A 15,700-nucleotide genomic window follows, 5' to 3' on the forward strand; every position below is an offset into this window, starting at 1 on the left:
TAGCTAACATTAACAAAGTATACCTAAGCATATCCTTGTTTACTTGTAATCAATAGGGTACAACATTGCATTGTTTTCTCCTCTGGTAGTGGCAGATCTGTATTTATACAACTCTACACTTAACCCCATATGAAAATTTGCTACGTTATTTATTCAAAAAGCATTTATTCATTAACCACTAAGCGCTCATATTATGTAAGGGATGCAAGAGATATACAAGATGATTTCTGCTTTCCAGAAGCTCAGAGACTAGTGGCAGACATAAGACAAACACCTGCAGAATGTTTAAATAAGTGAAGCAGACAATGCTTTCATTAGCATATATTAGCTTCTTTCCATTCTCGTTGCTACCAGCCTCAATCAGGCTTTGCTCATCTCATCTAGTCTGTTACATTCCTACTGAGCACCACATTTCACAATCTCCCACTCTGATCCATTGTACACACGGGTTGCCATATGAAGTAATGGCTTCACTGATTTCACTCTTCTAATAAAAAACAGAATAAATAGAAACTCCTATGACATTAAATGTCCTCTTGATTATAGATAAAATATGACATTTTGGTTTGAGTTCCCTTTAGTCTCTTCACTTCATATTCACACTTTACTTTTCTGTCCCCTGAAAACATGTTACAGTCTTGTTTATTTCCTTTTCCTCATGCTGTTTTTTTCTTTGAGAATCACTCAACTTTTTCTTCAGAATTCTATCATCATGGAAAGGCAATCTGAAATATTTTCATATGGGATACAGTCAGTACCAAAAAGTGTGTGTGTAGACAAGACCACATTTGTGGAGGCTATCAGGAAACAGTTATATAATAATTTACACTGAGGCATATACTTTATTTCCTTGCTGTTTGTCTCTTTTGTTAAAGTCCTTCAGTAAAACTTGTATTTTACTAGTCTTTCTTTCAGTTTTAGAACTAAATATAAACTTCGTTCATAGAAAGTTCTCAGTAAATATTTAATCAAATTAAAGTTATTTGAATCAAATGCTGTAGAACGGAAAATTTTGGGGGATGAACTGTTCTAGGAAGATTTTTTTGGATAAGGCCTTGGACAGGCCTTTGCACCTGTGGAAAAAAATATGATAGAGACTCTGTGATGAAAATTTGTGGGAATGCGACACTTAAGACCCTTAAAAACAACAATCACAAAAGCCGCTAGGTCTGATTTTCACAGAGTCTTCTCTGCAACAATTATGAGATATAATTATATAATTAGCATGAAGAAGGAAAAAGACAGCCATGGCATTTACAACAATATGATAATAAAGCAAGTCTTAATGATTCTAAGAAGAATCATAAAAAATTAAAGATACACCAGCTAGTGCTTTTCAAAATGATAGCAAAATGGTATTTTTTTTCCCCAGTAAATTTTGGTTTAAATTAAATTGGAGATTTGCAATTATATAAAGGCACTCTTTAAAAATCTCATAAATGACTATTTCAAAAAAAAAACTTTAGTTATGAGTTCTTACAATTACAAAGTTATAAGAATTATAAGAATATTTATATTTGTCATCATTATCTTTTAATCTGACAGTTTTTGTTTGTTTGTTTGAAACAGATTCACTCTGCTGCCCAGGCTGGCATGCAGTGGCACTGTCTTGGTTCACTGTAGCCTCCCCCTCCCAGTTCAAATGATTCTCCTGCCTCAGCCTCCCAAATAGCTGGGACTACAGCTGCGTGCCACCATGCCCAACTAATTTTTTATTTTTAGTGGAGACGGGGTTTCACTCACCATGTTAGCCAGGCTGGTCTCAAAATCCTGACCTCAGGTGATCCACCCGCCTTGGCATCCCAGAGTGCTGGGGTTACAGGCATGAGCCATCGTGCCCAGCCAATAGTCTTTTAATCCAGTATTTATTTTATTTGTTACATAAACTCTTTTATATCTGTGCCTGCACAGTTTGATTTGCCTTTGTAGGTTTCCACAAGCCTTAAACAAGTGAGAGCATATCCTACATTGCTTTTTATTTCTTTCCTCTTATTCTCCATTTTTCTAGAAGACTCAATAATTTCTGCATGAAATTCTTAAAAATTAATGATGTGTGAATAGAAAAAGAAAGTTTCTTAATGAAATTTCCACCTGCATCATTTTTTTTCCTTTTTACTAATAAGAAGATGTAACATTGCTTAATGATTTTTCAAAGGATGAACAGAAATTTTAATTAAATACTACCCTAACCATAATATTTGGCCACATAGTCTAGAAATTCAGGTTTCATTACTATATTTCCAAACAAAAATCCAGAAGCAATATTCCAAACAATGTGTGGTTCAATGTTCTAGTTAAAGAGAATGCTCTTTTATTAGAATAATCTAAAAATGTGTTTTATTTTCTGCCAACTTCTTTTTATATTCAGAATTCAGAAATGAGAATGTCTGCAGAGGTGGCAGGTGGAATAAAGGTAGCCCCAAAGATGGGCATCCCCTAATTCCTGGAATCTGTGAATAATGTTACTTAAATGGCAAAAGGGGCTTTGTGGATGTGATTAAGATTATGGACTTTGAGATGGGGAGATTTTCCTAGATTACCCACTGGGGCCCAATATAAGGCAATGAATGCCTGTGGCCTCTAGAATCAGGAAAAAGCAAGAAAATGGGTCTCCCTAAGAGCCTCCAGAAAAGAATGCAGCCCTGTCAACCACATTCAGTTTATTTAAGTTAGTAAGATCCATGTCAGATTCTTATTTTTATTTTTATTTTGAGACAGAGTCTTGCTCTGTCGCCCATGCTGGAGTGCAGTGGCCTCGATCTCGGCTCACTGCAACCTCCGCCTCCCAGGTTCAAGCAATTCTCCTGCTTCAGTCTCCCGAGTAGCGGGGATTACAGGCATATGACACCATATCTGGCTAATTTTTTGTATTTTTAGTAGAGATGGAGTTTCACCATGCTGGCCAGGCTGGTCTTGAACTCTTGACCTCGTGATCCACCCACCTCAGCCTCTCAAGGTGTTGGGGATTACAGGCATGAGCCACCGCACCTGGCCCCATGTCAGGTTTCTAACCAAACTGTAAAATGTTTGTGTAAGACTAAATTTGTGGTAATTTCTAACCAAACTGTATTTCTAACCAAATTATAAAAGATTTCTAACCAAATTGTAAAATGTTTGTGTAACATAAATTTGTGGTAATTTTTATAACAGAAGTAAAAACTAACATTCAAGCCATATGGGAGAGCTGAAAATAAACTTAAGTAATTTATTAATATTAACAAACAATGAATAAATATTGTTGGCAATGAGAAACTAAAGTTTCCACAAGGAATCCAACTTTTTTTTTTTTTTTTTTTTTTTTTGAGACGGAGTCTTGCTCTGTCACCCAGGCTGGAGTGCAGTGGCCGGATCTCAGCTCACTGCAACCTCCGCCTCCCGGGTTCATGCCATTCTCCCACCTCAGCCTCCTGAGTAGCTGGGACCACAGGCGCCCGCCATCTCGCCCGGTTAATTTTTTGTATTTTTAGTAGAGACGGGGTTTCGCCGTGTTAGCCAGGATGGTCTCATCTCCTGACCTCGTGATCCGCCCGTCTCGGCCTCCCAAAGTGCTGGGATTACAGGCTTGAGCCACCGCGCCCGGCCGGAATCCTACTTTTTTTCTAAGTAGAACCAGTTTGGAAAACGTATGAATGTTAAAAAAAAAAAAAAAAAAAAAAAAAAATTCACTGTCAATCTCCTAGTCGATTATACTAATTTTTAGATTTTATTGGCAGATTATATACCTCTGAGCCTGAATATATGTACAGAACATACTTCACTTTTTAATAAAAAAATGTGTTTTTTGCAACCTTAGTACTTAGAGCATGCCAAACATAAATAGGTACTCAGTAAATATTTGTTGAATAAATAAAAAGTAATAATAAGACTGAGGAATCAAGAGAAATAATCTAACAATTAACTGCCATCTGCATTTGTAGAATTCTAGAAGGTGTTATTTTTAAAAACAATAAAAATCAGTATTCATCATGTTTTCCCTGTGGGAATATAGGTAATAAAATGAACACAAATGTGAAATCAAAAGAGCCCCACTGTGCATTTGAAATATGATCCACTTTGAAAATTCCTTCTTTGTTCCCTAATAGATATCACAATAGAGATTATGACACAAGAATTCAACAACTAAAAATGTTATGATGCTGGAATACAACATTGAACTGGCAGCATAAATTTTCAAATTAATTTATCCACATAATTTACAATGACAATATAATTATCCCACATACTGATTGTAATTAGTAAAACATTCATAACTGGAAAAACACAAAAGGAGCTATTCTGAATAAAAAGGTATCCTTATGTTTTAAATAATCCCTTGTCTCTGTTCAAAACTTCAACGCTTTAAACTTATAAGATGTATTACAACTCAAACAAAAGATGGTAAATATGTAAAAACAACCTGATGGTAAAAAATTAAATGTCCCCATTTAAAAGCTAATAAACTAAAGCAAGCAATCTAACTTAAGAGATCACTTCTCTAGCTCCACATCTATAATTCTATACCGGAAAAATAATCTTGAAAAAAACAGATTTACAAAAAAACCCACAATTTTTCATATAACAAAATTTATGCCTAACTTAAGTGTCTAACAGTAAGAAAATGGTTAAGTAAATGGATCATGTATTTCAACATCATGTGCTAAAATGAATATAGAATGAAAGAAAATTGGTGTGAAAAAAATTAAGCTTGGTATGTTCTTAATATTCTAAAATACGCATAGCAAAAAGTTGGAAAGCAATATGCCAAAATATTATATATAATTGGTAGCACTGTAGATTGTTTTAATTTTATGCTATGTGTTTTTACTCTGTTTATAAAATTTTCAGTACTGAAGTTGGTATTATTTTATAATCAGAAAAAGTATTTTGTAATGAAAAAGAAAAGTTTTAATGTAAACAATGATTACTTCTTGATCATTGATCATTTCATATATTGTAGTTGTGTGTATTCTATGAAAGCTTCTGAAATAATGGGTTGTTTCATATCAAACCAAGGACTTTTCAAATAGCATCAAAGTACATTTTAGGTTTGATTTGATGAATTATCTTAAATAATGAAGTCATTATTCTTAAAGAGTGAAATAATTTCTAAAATAATGAAATTAACAAAATTATCTTAAATAATGAAAACCAATACTAACTATGAGGAAACTGGGTGCTGTAGATAGGATATTTATATTACAGATAAATATTTTAAAGGAGAAATAGTCTACAAGTTCTGTTAATTTATAAGAGCTTTTTTTTTATTTACACAATCACTAGGGTTACCAATATATTCAGCATTAGGTGACTGAATTATTAGTAGTAGAAATGAAATCTTACCTTTGCAGGATCTTAGACATAAATTCCATAACTCTATAAGACTTATCCCAATAATTTGGGTAATAAGTACTCATGTATCACTGTAAGTCAAATAAAAAACAATACATTGGTGGAATTACTACTTACTGTGGTAGCACAATGAATATCTTTCCATACTGTGGCTTCCCTGGAGAGATCAGAGACTTCAAACAAATTATCAAGAATCACTTCCCCAATCATGTCATGTCTAGAAAATCTGTCAAAATCATATACACTGAAATGTAGTTTTCGGTTGCTTAGTTGATCGTATGCTACAGGAAATTGAAAAGTTTCATCAAATACAGGATTTAAAGTCTTTCTGTGCACGCGGGTCTGAAATTTCTTTTTCCTGTCTGGAAGAAGATACATCTTCACATAAGGGTCAGAAGTTCCTGTGAAGTCTTTAGCAGGGAGATCTAAGGCTTTGATAATTTTAACAACTAGAAGTTCATTTTCATAATCATACTGGAGGGTAAAGTTAAGTTTCCCACAGGTTTTGACATCTTCTTTTTGGTTGCCTTCAGAGTCAACTGATCTCTGTTTGTAGAGTTCTGGCTTTATCCTCCCAATGCTGGTTGTTGTTTCTCCTCTTTGTAAAACAGGTTCCGTGCCCATGCTAAAATCAACACTGGAAACCTGCATTTGCCTCGGTAGGTGTCTTCGGAAGGAATTGTGGCTGAACACACACACATATACACAAAATCATTGAGGGAGATCATTTCGATGAGAATGTTATACAGTGGCATATAAACTCTCCCCCACCCCCAGAACAGTGAAAAGATATCTATATCTACATAGATAGACACAAACATATAATCAAAGAGGTACTTTTGAAGAAAAATAAAGAAGTACAATATTCAAAGAGAAGTCCCCTAAAATTCCAGAACACCTAAAACACTTAAATGTTCTTCGTGTGTGTGTGTGTTTGTTTTTTCGAGACAGGTTCTGTCACCCCAGCTGGAGTATAGTAGTGCTATTATAGCTCACTGTAGCTTAAAACTCCTGAGCTCAAGTCACCCTCTGGCCTCTACCTCCTGAGTAGCTGGGACTACAGGCGTGCGCCACCTTACCTGCTCAGTTAATTTTTAAATTTTTTTGCAGAGACAGAGTCTTGCTATGTTGTCCAGGCTGGTCTTGAACTTCTGGACTCACACAATCCTCTCACCTCAGTCTCCTAAAGTGCTGGGATAACACATGTGAGCCACAACATGTGGCTGGCAAATGTTAATTTTCATAAGCTTTTGGAATTTTGTACTCTCAATCATAAGCATATAATTAAAATTAAGCAAAAAATTAAAAACAATTCTAAAGAAACCTGATTAGCAAAAAATTCAATATTCCACAGAAAATTGTGAATGTTATCAATCATCTGGGTCTATCTAGATGTAAGCATTATACAGACAAAATCATTCAGATGGCTGGTTTGTTTTCATCTGGATATTTGGGTCTCGTGAATTTCACGTTTTAGTGACTACAGTATTAAAACAAAAACATATTATAAGTCCACATTTTCTTATAATGAGTTGTTTCTAATTCTTAATCTTACTAAATGAATATTTACTTTTAAAAAGAATATATGGTTGTGACCGCCAAAAATGAGTACATTTTCTTTTTTTTCAACATGCTATGGTCTTCAGAAACTCTAAGGATAAGAACAAATGTAGAATTTTAGAATTTGAGCCCAACAAAACAAGTTTTTAAAAATTCAGACTGAATTTCCTACAGTCACTATTACTACTCATCTAGTCAACATTTCCAGAATATTAAATATATAAGCTTACTAATGTCTTCTACATGTGACTTGCATTAAAGGTCTGCTTCTTTTATACTTCCTCCAAGCTTTCTGGCATGAACTGTGCCGTATCTCCTCAAAGCCAGGTCTTTTGTTATATTTCTCGTCAGCCTGTCCATCAGACTAATCATCAGTTCTTGGACTATAATTATTGTCTTGAATCTGATGGTTTCTCAGATAAATCCCAGCTACATAAACCTCTAGTCCCATATCTCTAAATTTCTAAGGAAGATTTCTAAACAGATGTCTTCATTTTGCCCCAAATGCAAGCAAACTCATCATTTTCTTCCCTTTGCTTGCAAATTCGTTCTTCATCCCACAATCTCTGACAATAGCACTAACATTTTTATCAGTCACTCATGCTTCCAAGCATGAAGTATGCTTTGAATCATTCTCCCTTTACACATAGCATTTACTCGGTTTTCTAAATCCTGTTGCTTTTCCTTTGAAACATCTCATATAATTATTCACTCCACTCCTTTTCTATTGCTATGGAGTCCAAATCCTTATCACTATATACTTTGCTTTCTCCAGTCACCTTCGGCTGGCTTTTTTTTTTCCTTCCAGCTCTGTCTTACACTTAATATCCAGGCAGTATACCCTCAGAACACTGATTTCAAAATACTTTGCTCACTTTTGTTGTCTATTGCAGCAGGTCTACACCTGTTACAGCACTAAGTAATATGGATGACATTGCATGATTAATATTTGATTCACTGATGTACAAATGAAGCTCGATTTCTTTTTTTTTTTTTCGAGATGGGTTCTCACTCTGTCACCCAGGCTGAAGTTCAGTGACATGGTCTTGGCTCACTGCAACCTCGATCTCCCAGGTTCAAGCGATTCTCCTGCCTCAGGCTCCCAGGTAGCTGAGATTAGAGGTTCCCGCCACTGCACCTGGCTCATTTTTGTATTTTTAGTAGAGATGAGGTTTCACCATGTTGGCCAGGCTGGTCTCGAACTCCTGATCTTAAGTGATCTGCCCACCTTGGCCTCCAAAGTGCTGGGATTACAGGCGTGAGAAGATTGACTTTTTTTTTTTTTTCTTTTTTTTTTGGGACGGAGTCTCGCTCTGTCGCCCAGGCTGGAGTGCAGTGGCGCGATCTTGGCTCACTGCAAGCTCCACCTCCCGGGTTCATGCCATTCTCCTGCCTCAGCCTCCCGAGTAGCTGGGATTACAGGCACCTGCCACCACACCCGACTAATTTATTTTTTTGTATTTTTAGTAGAGACGGGGTTTCACCATGTTAGCCAGGATGGCCTTGATCTCCAGATCTCAAAGAAAAGTTTACAAATTAGTGACCATCGAGAAGTGAGATGCCTGGGCACAATACCATTTGAGAAGTAGTGACAGGAGCTGAGGATTTTGAACCTAGAAAGGAGAAGCAGTTGAAGAATAGGGTAAAGATGGATTAAGGCTAGCTGTCTTCTAATGCCCGAAGGACTGTCATGACAGCATTTAGGAATTTATGGAAGGGACAGAAGATAAATTTTAGCTTAATATAAAGGAACGTTTTAAGATCTAGAGCTCTCCAACACAGTGAAGTAGTGAATTTCCTCAAGCTGGAAATGTAGAACAAAGGTTAGATGCTGTAGAAAAATATTCCTGCCTCAAGTAAGATTTGGCCTCAAGTCTAGCATCTCACTTGAGGCAGGAAGCATTAAGTGTTTTCTAACCTTAAGTTTACTCTGTGATTCTTTGTCATTCTACAGTCCTTCAATAATTTTATGGGCCTAAATGTTTACAACGCAGCATCAATATTATGTGCATTAATATAATAGAATTTGTTAAAATCAGAATTATAAACTAAGGTGTTGCCAAGTTCATTCTCTTACATTTAATTTGCTTATTTACTTTAACTGTACTGAACTGTTGAGCAGTAATTCAAAAAACACCATAGAAAATGCTTAGGGCTGTATTGAAACTAATTCAACCTCTCTTTATGGTCCCCTTTCATAGAGATAAGGAGGACAAACCGAAATGAGCCGTGAGAGTATCAGTAGCTTTGCTTGTTTCTACTGTACTATTCACAGACCTCTCAAACATTTGTTTAAAGGACCTATGGTTCAGTACATACATTGCAAATTAAAGATTCATACTAGTAAAGTGGTGGAAGGGTGTCACAAGTGAAAGTAAACTGCAGTGTTTTTGAAAGATCTTGTCCTCCACATTCTGCTCAGCTTCACCCCCAGAATGAGAAGCTTTTAGTGTGCTGTTACAGAGAATTATATGGATAAAAGGAGAAAGCGTGCGGAAAAATGATATTCCAATATCAGATTAGTGCTGAACTATGCCAAGAATTAGAATATGAAAAAAATAATGTCTAATACAATTTGGAAGAAAATAAAAAGGAATAATAAAAGATGGGGAAAAATAAAGAAATATACACTACAACATTTTCACGATAAAAAGTTAGGATGTCTTTGCTCTTCAGATTTTGCCAGTAAAAGCTAACACAGGAGTACTTATGATGTTGCAGGTATGGGTGTAAATTCTTTATCAATTCAACTGAGCCTCAGGTAACCCAATCAGGCACTCACTATTATGTTCCCAAATGAGGACACTGAGGCACAGAGAAGTGAAGTGAGTAATGTATTCAAAGTCTTGCTGGTAGGCAGGTGCTAACATTAAAATTTCACTGAGGCAGTCTGAGTCTAGTGGCCACACCTTTAGCCACCATGCTATATATACTGTTATATTAATGGTTATCCTATTTGAATAAATTACTTCAAAAATCAGTTATTCTACTAAATAACCATATAAAATATTAAAGTATCAATTTAATATTCATATATATGAATCAATATATATATTTATATGTTTTCCACTTAAATATTATATATAACATAATTATGTAATCCACTAAGATCTAAAGTTTATTTGGTTAAAATAGCTTGAGATATGTTTTTAGAGGTTTTAACTTATTTGACTTGTTACCAAAAATTAGAAGGGAGCACAAATGTTTAATTTGTAAATGAAATTATGATGAGACACTGTGTACAAATTTCTTATTGAGTTTATAGTTATGATACATTTTATTAGAAATGACACATTTTGAAAATAGCAACAAAGTAAAATTTGTAAGGCGATTTGTGGTACATCATATTTTAAAAATGACTATTTTAAAATTTGACTATAATTGAAAAACTGTTACTATATAGAGAAACATACTAGAATTACTTTATCTCAGGTGAGAAAATTAGCCCCAATTTAAACTACACTGACTTTATGACTCAATATTTTAGTTTCTGTATGAGTATACCTGTCTTTGCTAACTTAAATCTTGAAGTGATTTGTTTCTTCAGATATATGTCACTCTATTGCATTAGGCATGACATGAAATGTATTTTGACCTTGAATCTACCCCAGATATTAAGGATCAGGAGCTTAAATTAGGGTTAGCAAAGGTCAGAGAGAATTTATGAAAATGAAAAGAATATAAAAAGGAATATAAGTGGTATATATTACTGTGAAATATTAAAAGGATCTAGTATAATCTAGTTTGCATATTCATTATTCTTAAGATATTTAGGATATTTTATTGAACAGAAAATCTAATATTCTTGCTAAAATCACTTTCAGTTATGCAACAAGCTTTTGATTTTTGGCAGCAAAACCCCTAAGAAGTTAATTCTTTATTTTTTTAATAGATTTATTCCATCATTTCACACTCCCTTGTGCTTTTCAATATTATAAAACTTCAATTTTCTATCCTCTGTGCCAAAATTAGTAATTTCTCCTTTATGACTCTTTTTATATTTTTGCAGCTGTAAAGCCCCTTATGAGAATAAAAAACTAGTAACATTTTTGTTCTAGTAAGTCAGTGTCCTAATTTAGGGTAAATAGCACATATTCTAAGTCACAGTTTAGTCAGTTAAGACAAGCTTTAATGAGTACAATGTTAAACTATTGCCATGACAACACAAATCTTTTTCTTCTGGATTTTGTTTTTTCTCTTTTATAATGACAGTGATTAGTGGCTATATAGTCTCACACAAATATCCAACCAATCACAGTGCAAGTCATTTGACTGTTACTAACCCCATGCTTATCCTTCAAACCTAGTATTAGGTTGGTGCAAAAGTAATTGCATTTTTTGCTGTTGAAAGTAATGGCAAAAACCGCAATTATTTTTGCACCAACCTAAATTCCATCTTATTCTTCAAACCTAGCACTGTCCAAGCATTCTCCCAGAGAAGGAAAAACTTTCCCCATCTAACCTGGAACTCTGAGGGTAGCTAGATATCATCAATATTAGTTGATGGCACTGGAATATAATGTATTAATATGGTCACTTTCAAATATTTACTACCAATAGATCCTTTTCTTCCAATAAAATCTGAGGCTAGAATTTGACTATGTAAAGACAGAGCTGCTTTGGTTGACATGTGGTTAGAGTCCCGGAAACTCACTGGAATATGAGCAAATTCTTCCCACCTATCAGAAGAAAGTGTTTAAAGATTTTTACGGAGAGATGAGGTGGAAAAAGTGCTGGACTAGAATCTGACTACAATTTGGTTCCAGCTTCCCTATGTAGTGAGGGCAAATTTGGCACATCACTTAACTTGTTTGAGCTTTTTTCTCTCATTTATAAAATGGTTCTTTTACAGTTTTTGAGAAGATTAAATGATATATTGTATATGACTTTCCCAGCTATCATTTTTCATATTGATATTAGTTATTACTATTATAATTCAGGACACAAGGAGCTGAAGTGCAAATGCCATAATGAACTCTAGTTTTGACAAAGTCAAATCTAGCCTTCCTGGGGATGTACAAAGTCATTTCTATGTAAGCATGTCCTGGACCACTACCCTGGGCTAAAGAGACCACCTGACTTCAAATCTCAGCATCTAATGGGAAACCTATATCCTCTTGCTCTAATTTGCAATGTCTCTACTATCTATTAAATTAACCTTAGATATTGCTTAAGAAATTACAGAAGAAAAGTAAAAATATCTTTAGCAGCTTTCTATTTATTTAATAATTAAATGTTTAAAAGAAATGTATCTTCATTTTAGTATTAAAATCTGCATCAGAAATTCTCATCATATATTCACTTAGATCCCGATTTCATAGTTAAAGAAGCTTGAGTAGCAAGACTAAATCAAGTTTCTGGTAAACAAAGTTTTTATTCTCAGTTTCCTATTTTCTTCCATTCAACTTGAAACAAAGACAAGGTGATTCATTCATTACACAAATATCTGAGCATATACCATGCAAAAGACCATAAGGAAAGTAAACTGTATAAAATGCCACAGTGGATTTTTAAAAATAACCCATTGACCTCTATATTCTTAATCCCTTTTTGGAATGTTTTCTCACCTTATTTACCTGGTAGAAATTTGGCTTTTCCCCAAGGACATCATTTCCTATGCGTTCCTCTCACATGGTGGCTGTTATTTCCCATGGCTCTTATTCCACCAGCTTGCCAGTGAAGTAACTGTTTCTTCTTGACCCCCATTACTACTTCACATCATTCTCTTTTTTGTTGTTGTTGAGACAGAGTCTCACTCTGTCACCCAGACTGGAGTGCAGTGGTATGATTTCAGTTCACAGCAACCTCCACCTCCCTGGTTCAAGCAATTCTCCTGACTCAGCCTCCCAAGTAGCAAGGATTAAAGCCACTACACCCGGCTAATTTTTTTGTATTTTTAGTAGAGAAGGAGTTTCACCATGTTGGCCAAACTGGCCTTGAACTCCTGACCTCAGGCAATCCACCCGCCTCAGCCTCCCAAAGTACTGGGATTACAGGTGTGAGCCACCAAGCCTGGCTCACACCATTCTCTTTTAAGCTACCACACCCATCTCTGAAGCTCAAGTCAAGAAATCACACTCCCATTACCACTTACTGTTAGTGATCTATTGATATTCAAAACCCTCTCTATAAAGTCTTCATTATCTTAGTCTTCTGGTTCATGAACATTCTCTTTTACAATGTTTCTGCTCTAATTCTGGCAATCAAAGTATTTCTTCCAACCCTTTGGCCTCAAGGTTCAATGAACTCCTCTCTTCCAATGATGTTCTCTACTTAACCTCAGTCACTATTATGTAAATAGCCAGATTTTGTCATCGTCAACTGCAAGCTCTCCACAACCGCAATTTCAGGCATGCTTCCCTCTGATCAACACTTCCTACCTTTTCAGGTTCCTTTAAGATGGAAGAAATAATGGTATGCTCTTGTGCTGAGAGTACTAATAAAAGAGAGGGGGAGAATTAATAATGCAAACATCAGAGAGGAGGATTCTTAGAAGTGACAGGAGGCAAAATGGGATCTAACATGAAAGTGGAGGGATTAGTTATAGATAGGTGCATTGATAGTTACCATAGTATCAATCAGGAAGGCACATATATGGGATAGATGCTGGTAAGAGGGTTGATGATGTGGTGGGAGTCTGTGGAAGGTTTCTGCCCTTTGCTTCAATTTTCTTAGTAAAATGGGAAGTAAGGTCATTAATTAAAACTGAAAACTGAGAATGAGGAAGAAGGTGATAGAAGTTTGAAAAAAGGTGAGAAGGCATAAAATGGTGTGGTTTGAATGTCCCTTCCAAAACTCACATGGAAACTTAATCCCTCATGTGGCAGTATTGAGAGGCGGAGCCTGTATTGTAAGATGTGACTAGGGCATAAGGGCTCTGCCCTCATAAATGGATTAAATCCATTCATGAATCAATGGATTAATGAGTTAATAGATTTGTGGATGATCACAGGGGTGCAGCTGCTGGCTTTATAAGAAGAGGAAGAGATTGCTGAGTTAGCATATTAGCATACTCTGCCCCTTTGCCTTGACATGTTCTGCACCACCTTGGGACTCTGCAGAGTCATCACCAGCAAGAAGACCCTTGACAGATGTGGCCCCTCAACCACAGACTTAAAAGCTTTTCTAACTGTAAGAAATAAATTCATTTTCTTTATAAATTATCCAGCTTCTGATATTCTGCTATGAGCAACAGAAAATGTATCAACACAATAGTCTTGTGACTCTCAAAGATTGAGAGGGAAAACAGATTTTTGTTTTAGCACTAGCTAGCTAAATGAGTAATGTGGTCATGAATTTCAAGTGGATTCATGAGAGTTGTTTATATTTTTTTCCAGTCATATTCACAGTCATTTTTTTCCCAGTCACATTGCACATGTGCAAGTGTACAGGTGACAGAGCAATGAATTCAGGGAGGGCTGTGGTTTTGCCCTGCAAATACAAAAATAGAAAGCAACAAGAGAATTGAGGATGTACACAAGAGTGGCTCTGATTGACCATGGAATTGAAACTGAGTAAAGAAGAAAAAAATAATAATATCAAGGATATAGGAATTATGACATAGTGACAGAATCAACAGATTGGAGGTTTTGGTGAGTTGGAAGGGTTGTCTGAATTGAGATGTAAAGTTAAAAGAACTTTCTATTCACCCCACTTTCTCTGTGCTGCTCTGTTTCTCTAACATATTTGCAGCAAAACTTTTTGAAAGAGTTAATTACAGTATATTCACTGTCCAGATTCTATTTAAACTTACTCTAATCAGTTTTTCATATACTGTACCACAATTGCTCTTCAAAATGTGAACAATGTCGCCCCCACATTGCTAAATTCAAACAGGTCCATTCACAATCATTCCACCCAGCCTTAGCACACTCCCTTGACAGCTACTCCCTCCTGGGAGCTTACTTACTCTCTTCACTTGGCTTCCAGGTTCCACCCTCCCAGATTCCCTCCTACTGTACTAGCCTCTACTTCTCAGTCCACCTGGCTGTTCCCAATCTCTCAACGCTCAGAAATTTATCCTTTTTCTTCTTTTTCCCATCTACTCTCAACTATTTGATGATATCATCTCCTGGCTGAGGACATAATCTACATGCTCAGGATCCCAAATTGATATACATATCACAGATTCACTTCAGAGTTCCAGAGTCATTATCTAGTTGCCCACTGAACTTGTCCACTTAGATTTCTAATAGAATCCTTAAATGCCACAGGTCCAGATCTCCTCTTCTTGCCTCTCAAACTCACTCCATTCACAGTCTCATCTGTCTCAACTTGATTTTCTCAGATGCTCAGTCCAACATCTTCAAGTCATTTTTGCTCTTCTTATTTCACTCACATGCCCCAGCTCATCTATCAGGATAGTCTGTTTCTTACACCCTCAAAATATATCCAGTCAGTTCTCACGAACATTATTAACTACCACTTCCCTGGTCTGAAACATCATCACCCCTGACCTGGATTAGAGCCTCCTTAGTGGACTTTCTGCTTCTATCCTTGTGCCCTCCTCAATGTCTATTCTCAATACAGCAGGCAGAATCATATTTTAAAAAAAGGTCATGCCACTCCTTTGACTTCCTTTAGTGGCTTCCCATATTACTCAGAGTAAAAGCCAAAAATAATGTAGCCCCCTCTACCTCTGCTTTGTTTCCTAGATTTCTCTTGGTGGGAACATGTAGCACAGGTTCTAGCTTCAGGGTTTTTGCAGCACCTGCCTCCTCTATATGAAAAGCCCTCCCAGACTCCTCAAGGCCTACCTCTCTACCACTTTGAGTCTTCACTCAATTTACCTTCTCAGGAAGATCTATCCTGA

At 35.9% G+C, this 15,700-nt stretch overlaps 1 protein-coding gene and 1 long non-coding RNA gene across 2 annotated transcripts in view; both read right to left on the bottom strand.

The window, feature by feature from the left end:
- The window catches only part of SYT10 (synaptotagmin 10), a 65,152-nt gene that overhangs the window by 28,982 nt on the left and 20,470 nt on the right, over window positions 1-15,700 (bottom strand). The window contains exon 3 of the mRNA XM_010370361.2: window positions 5,446-6,013. Within this exon, the coding sequence (XP_010368663.1) occupies window positions 5,446-6,013 (568 nt within the window). The remainder of the gene's footprint in view (window positions 1-5,445; window positions 6,014-15,700) is intronic.
- On the bottom strand, window positions 3,177-4,549 carry LOC115900018. The gene is made up of 2 exons (XR_004059703.1): window positions 3,593-4,549; window positions 3,177-3,276 (listed from the first exon to the last, which is right to left on the bottom strand). It is a non-coding gene; the product is annotated as an uncharacterized LOC115900018 (long non-coding RNA).

Source organism: Rhinopithecus roxellana, chromosome 10, assembly GCF_007565055.1.
Source record: "Rhinopithecus roxellana isolate Shanxi Qingling chromosome 10, ASM756505v1, whole genome shotgun sequence".
In the NCBI taxonomy this organism is placed as follows: domain Eukaryota; kingdom Metazoa; phylum Chordata; class Mammalia; order Primates; family Cercopithecidae; genus Rhinopithecus; species Rhinopithecus roxellana.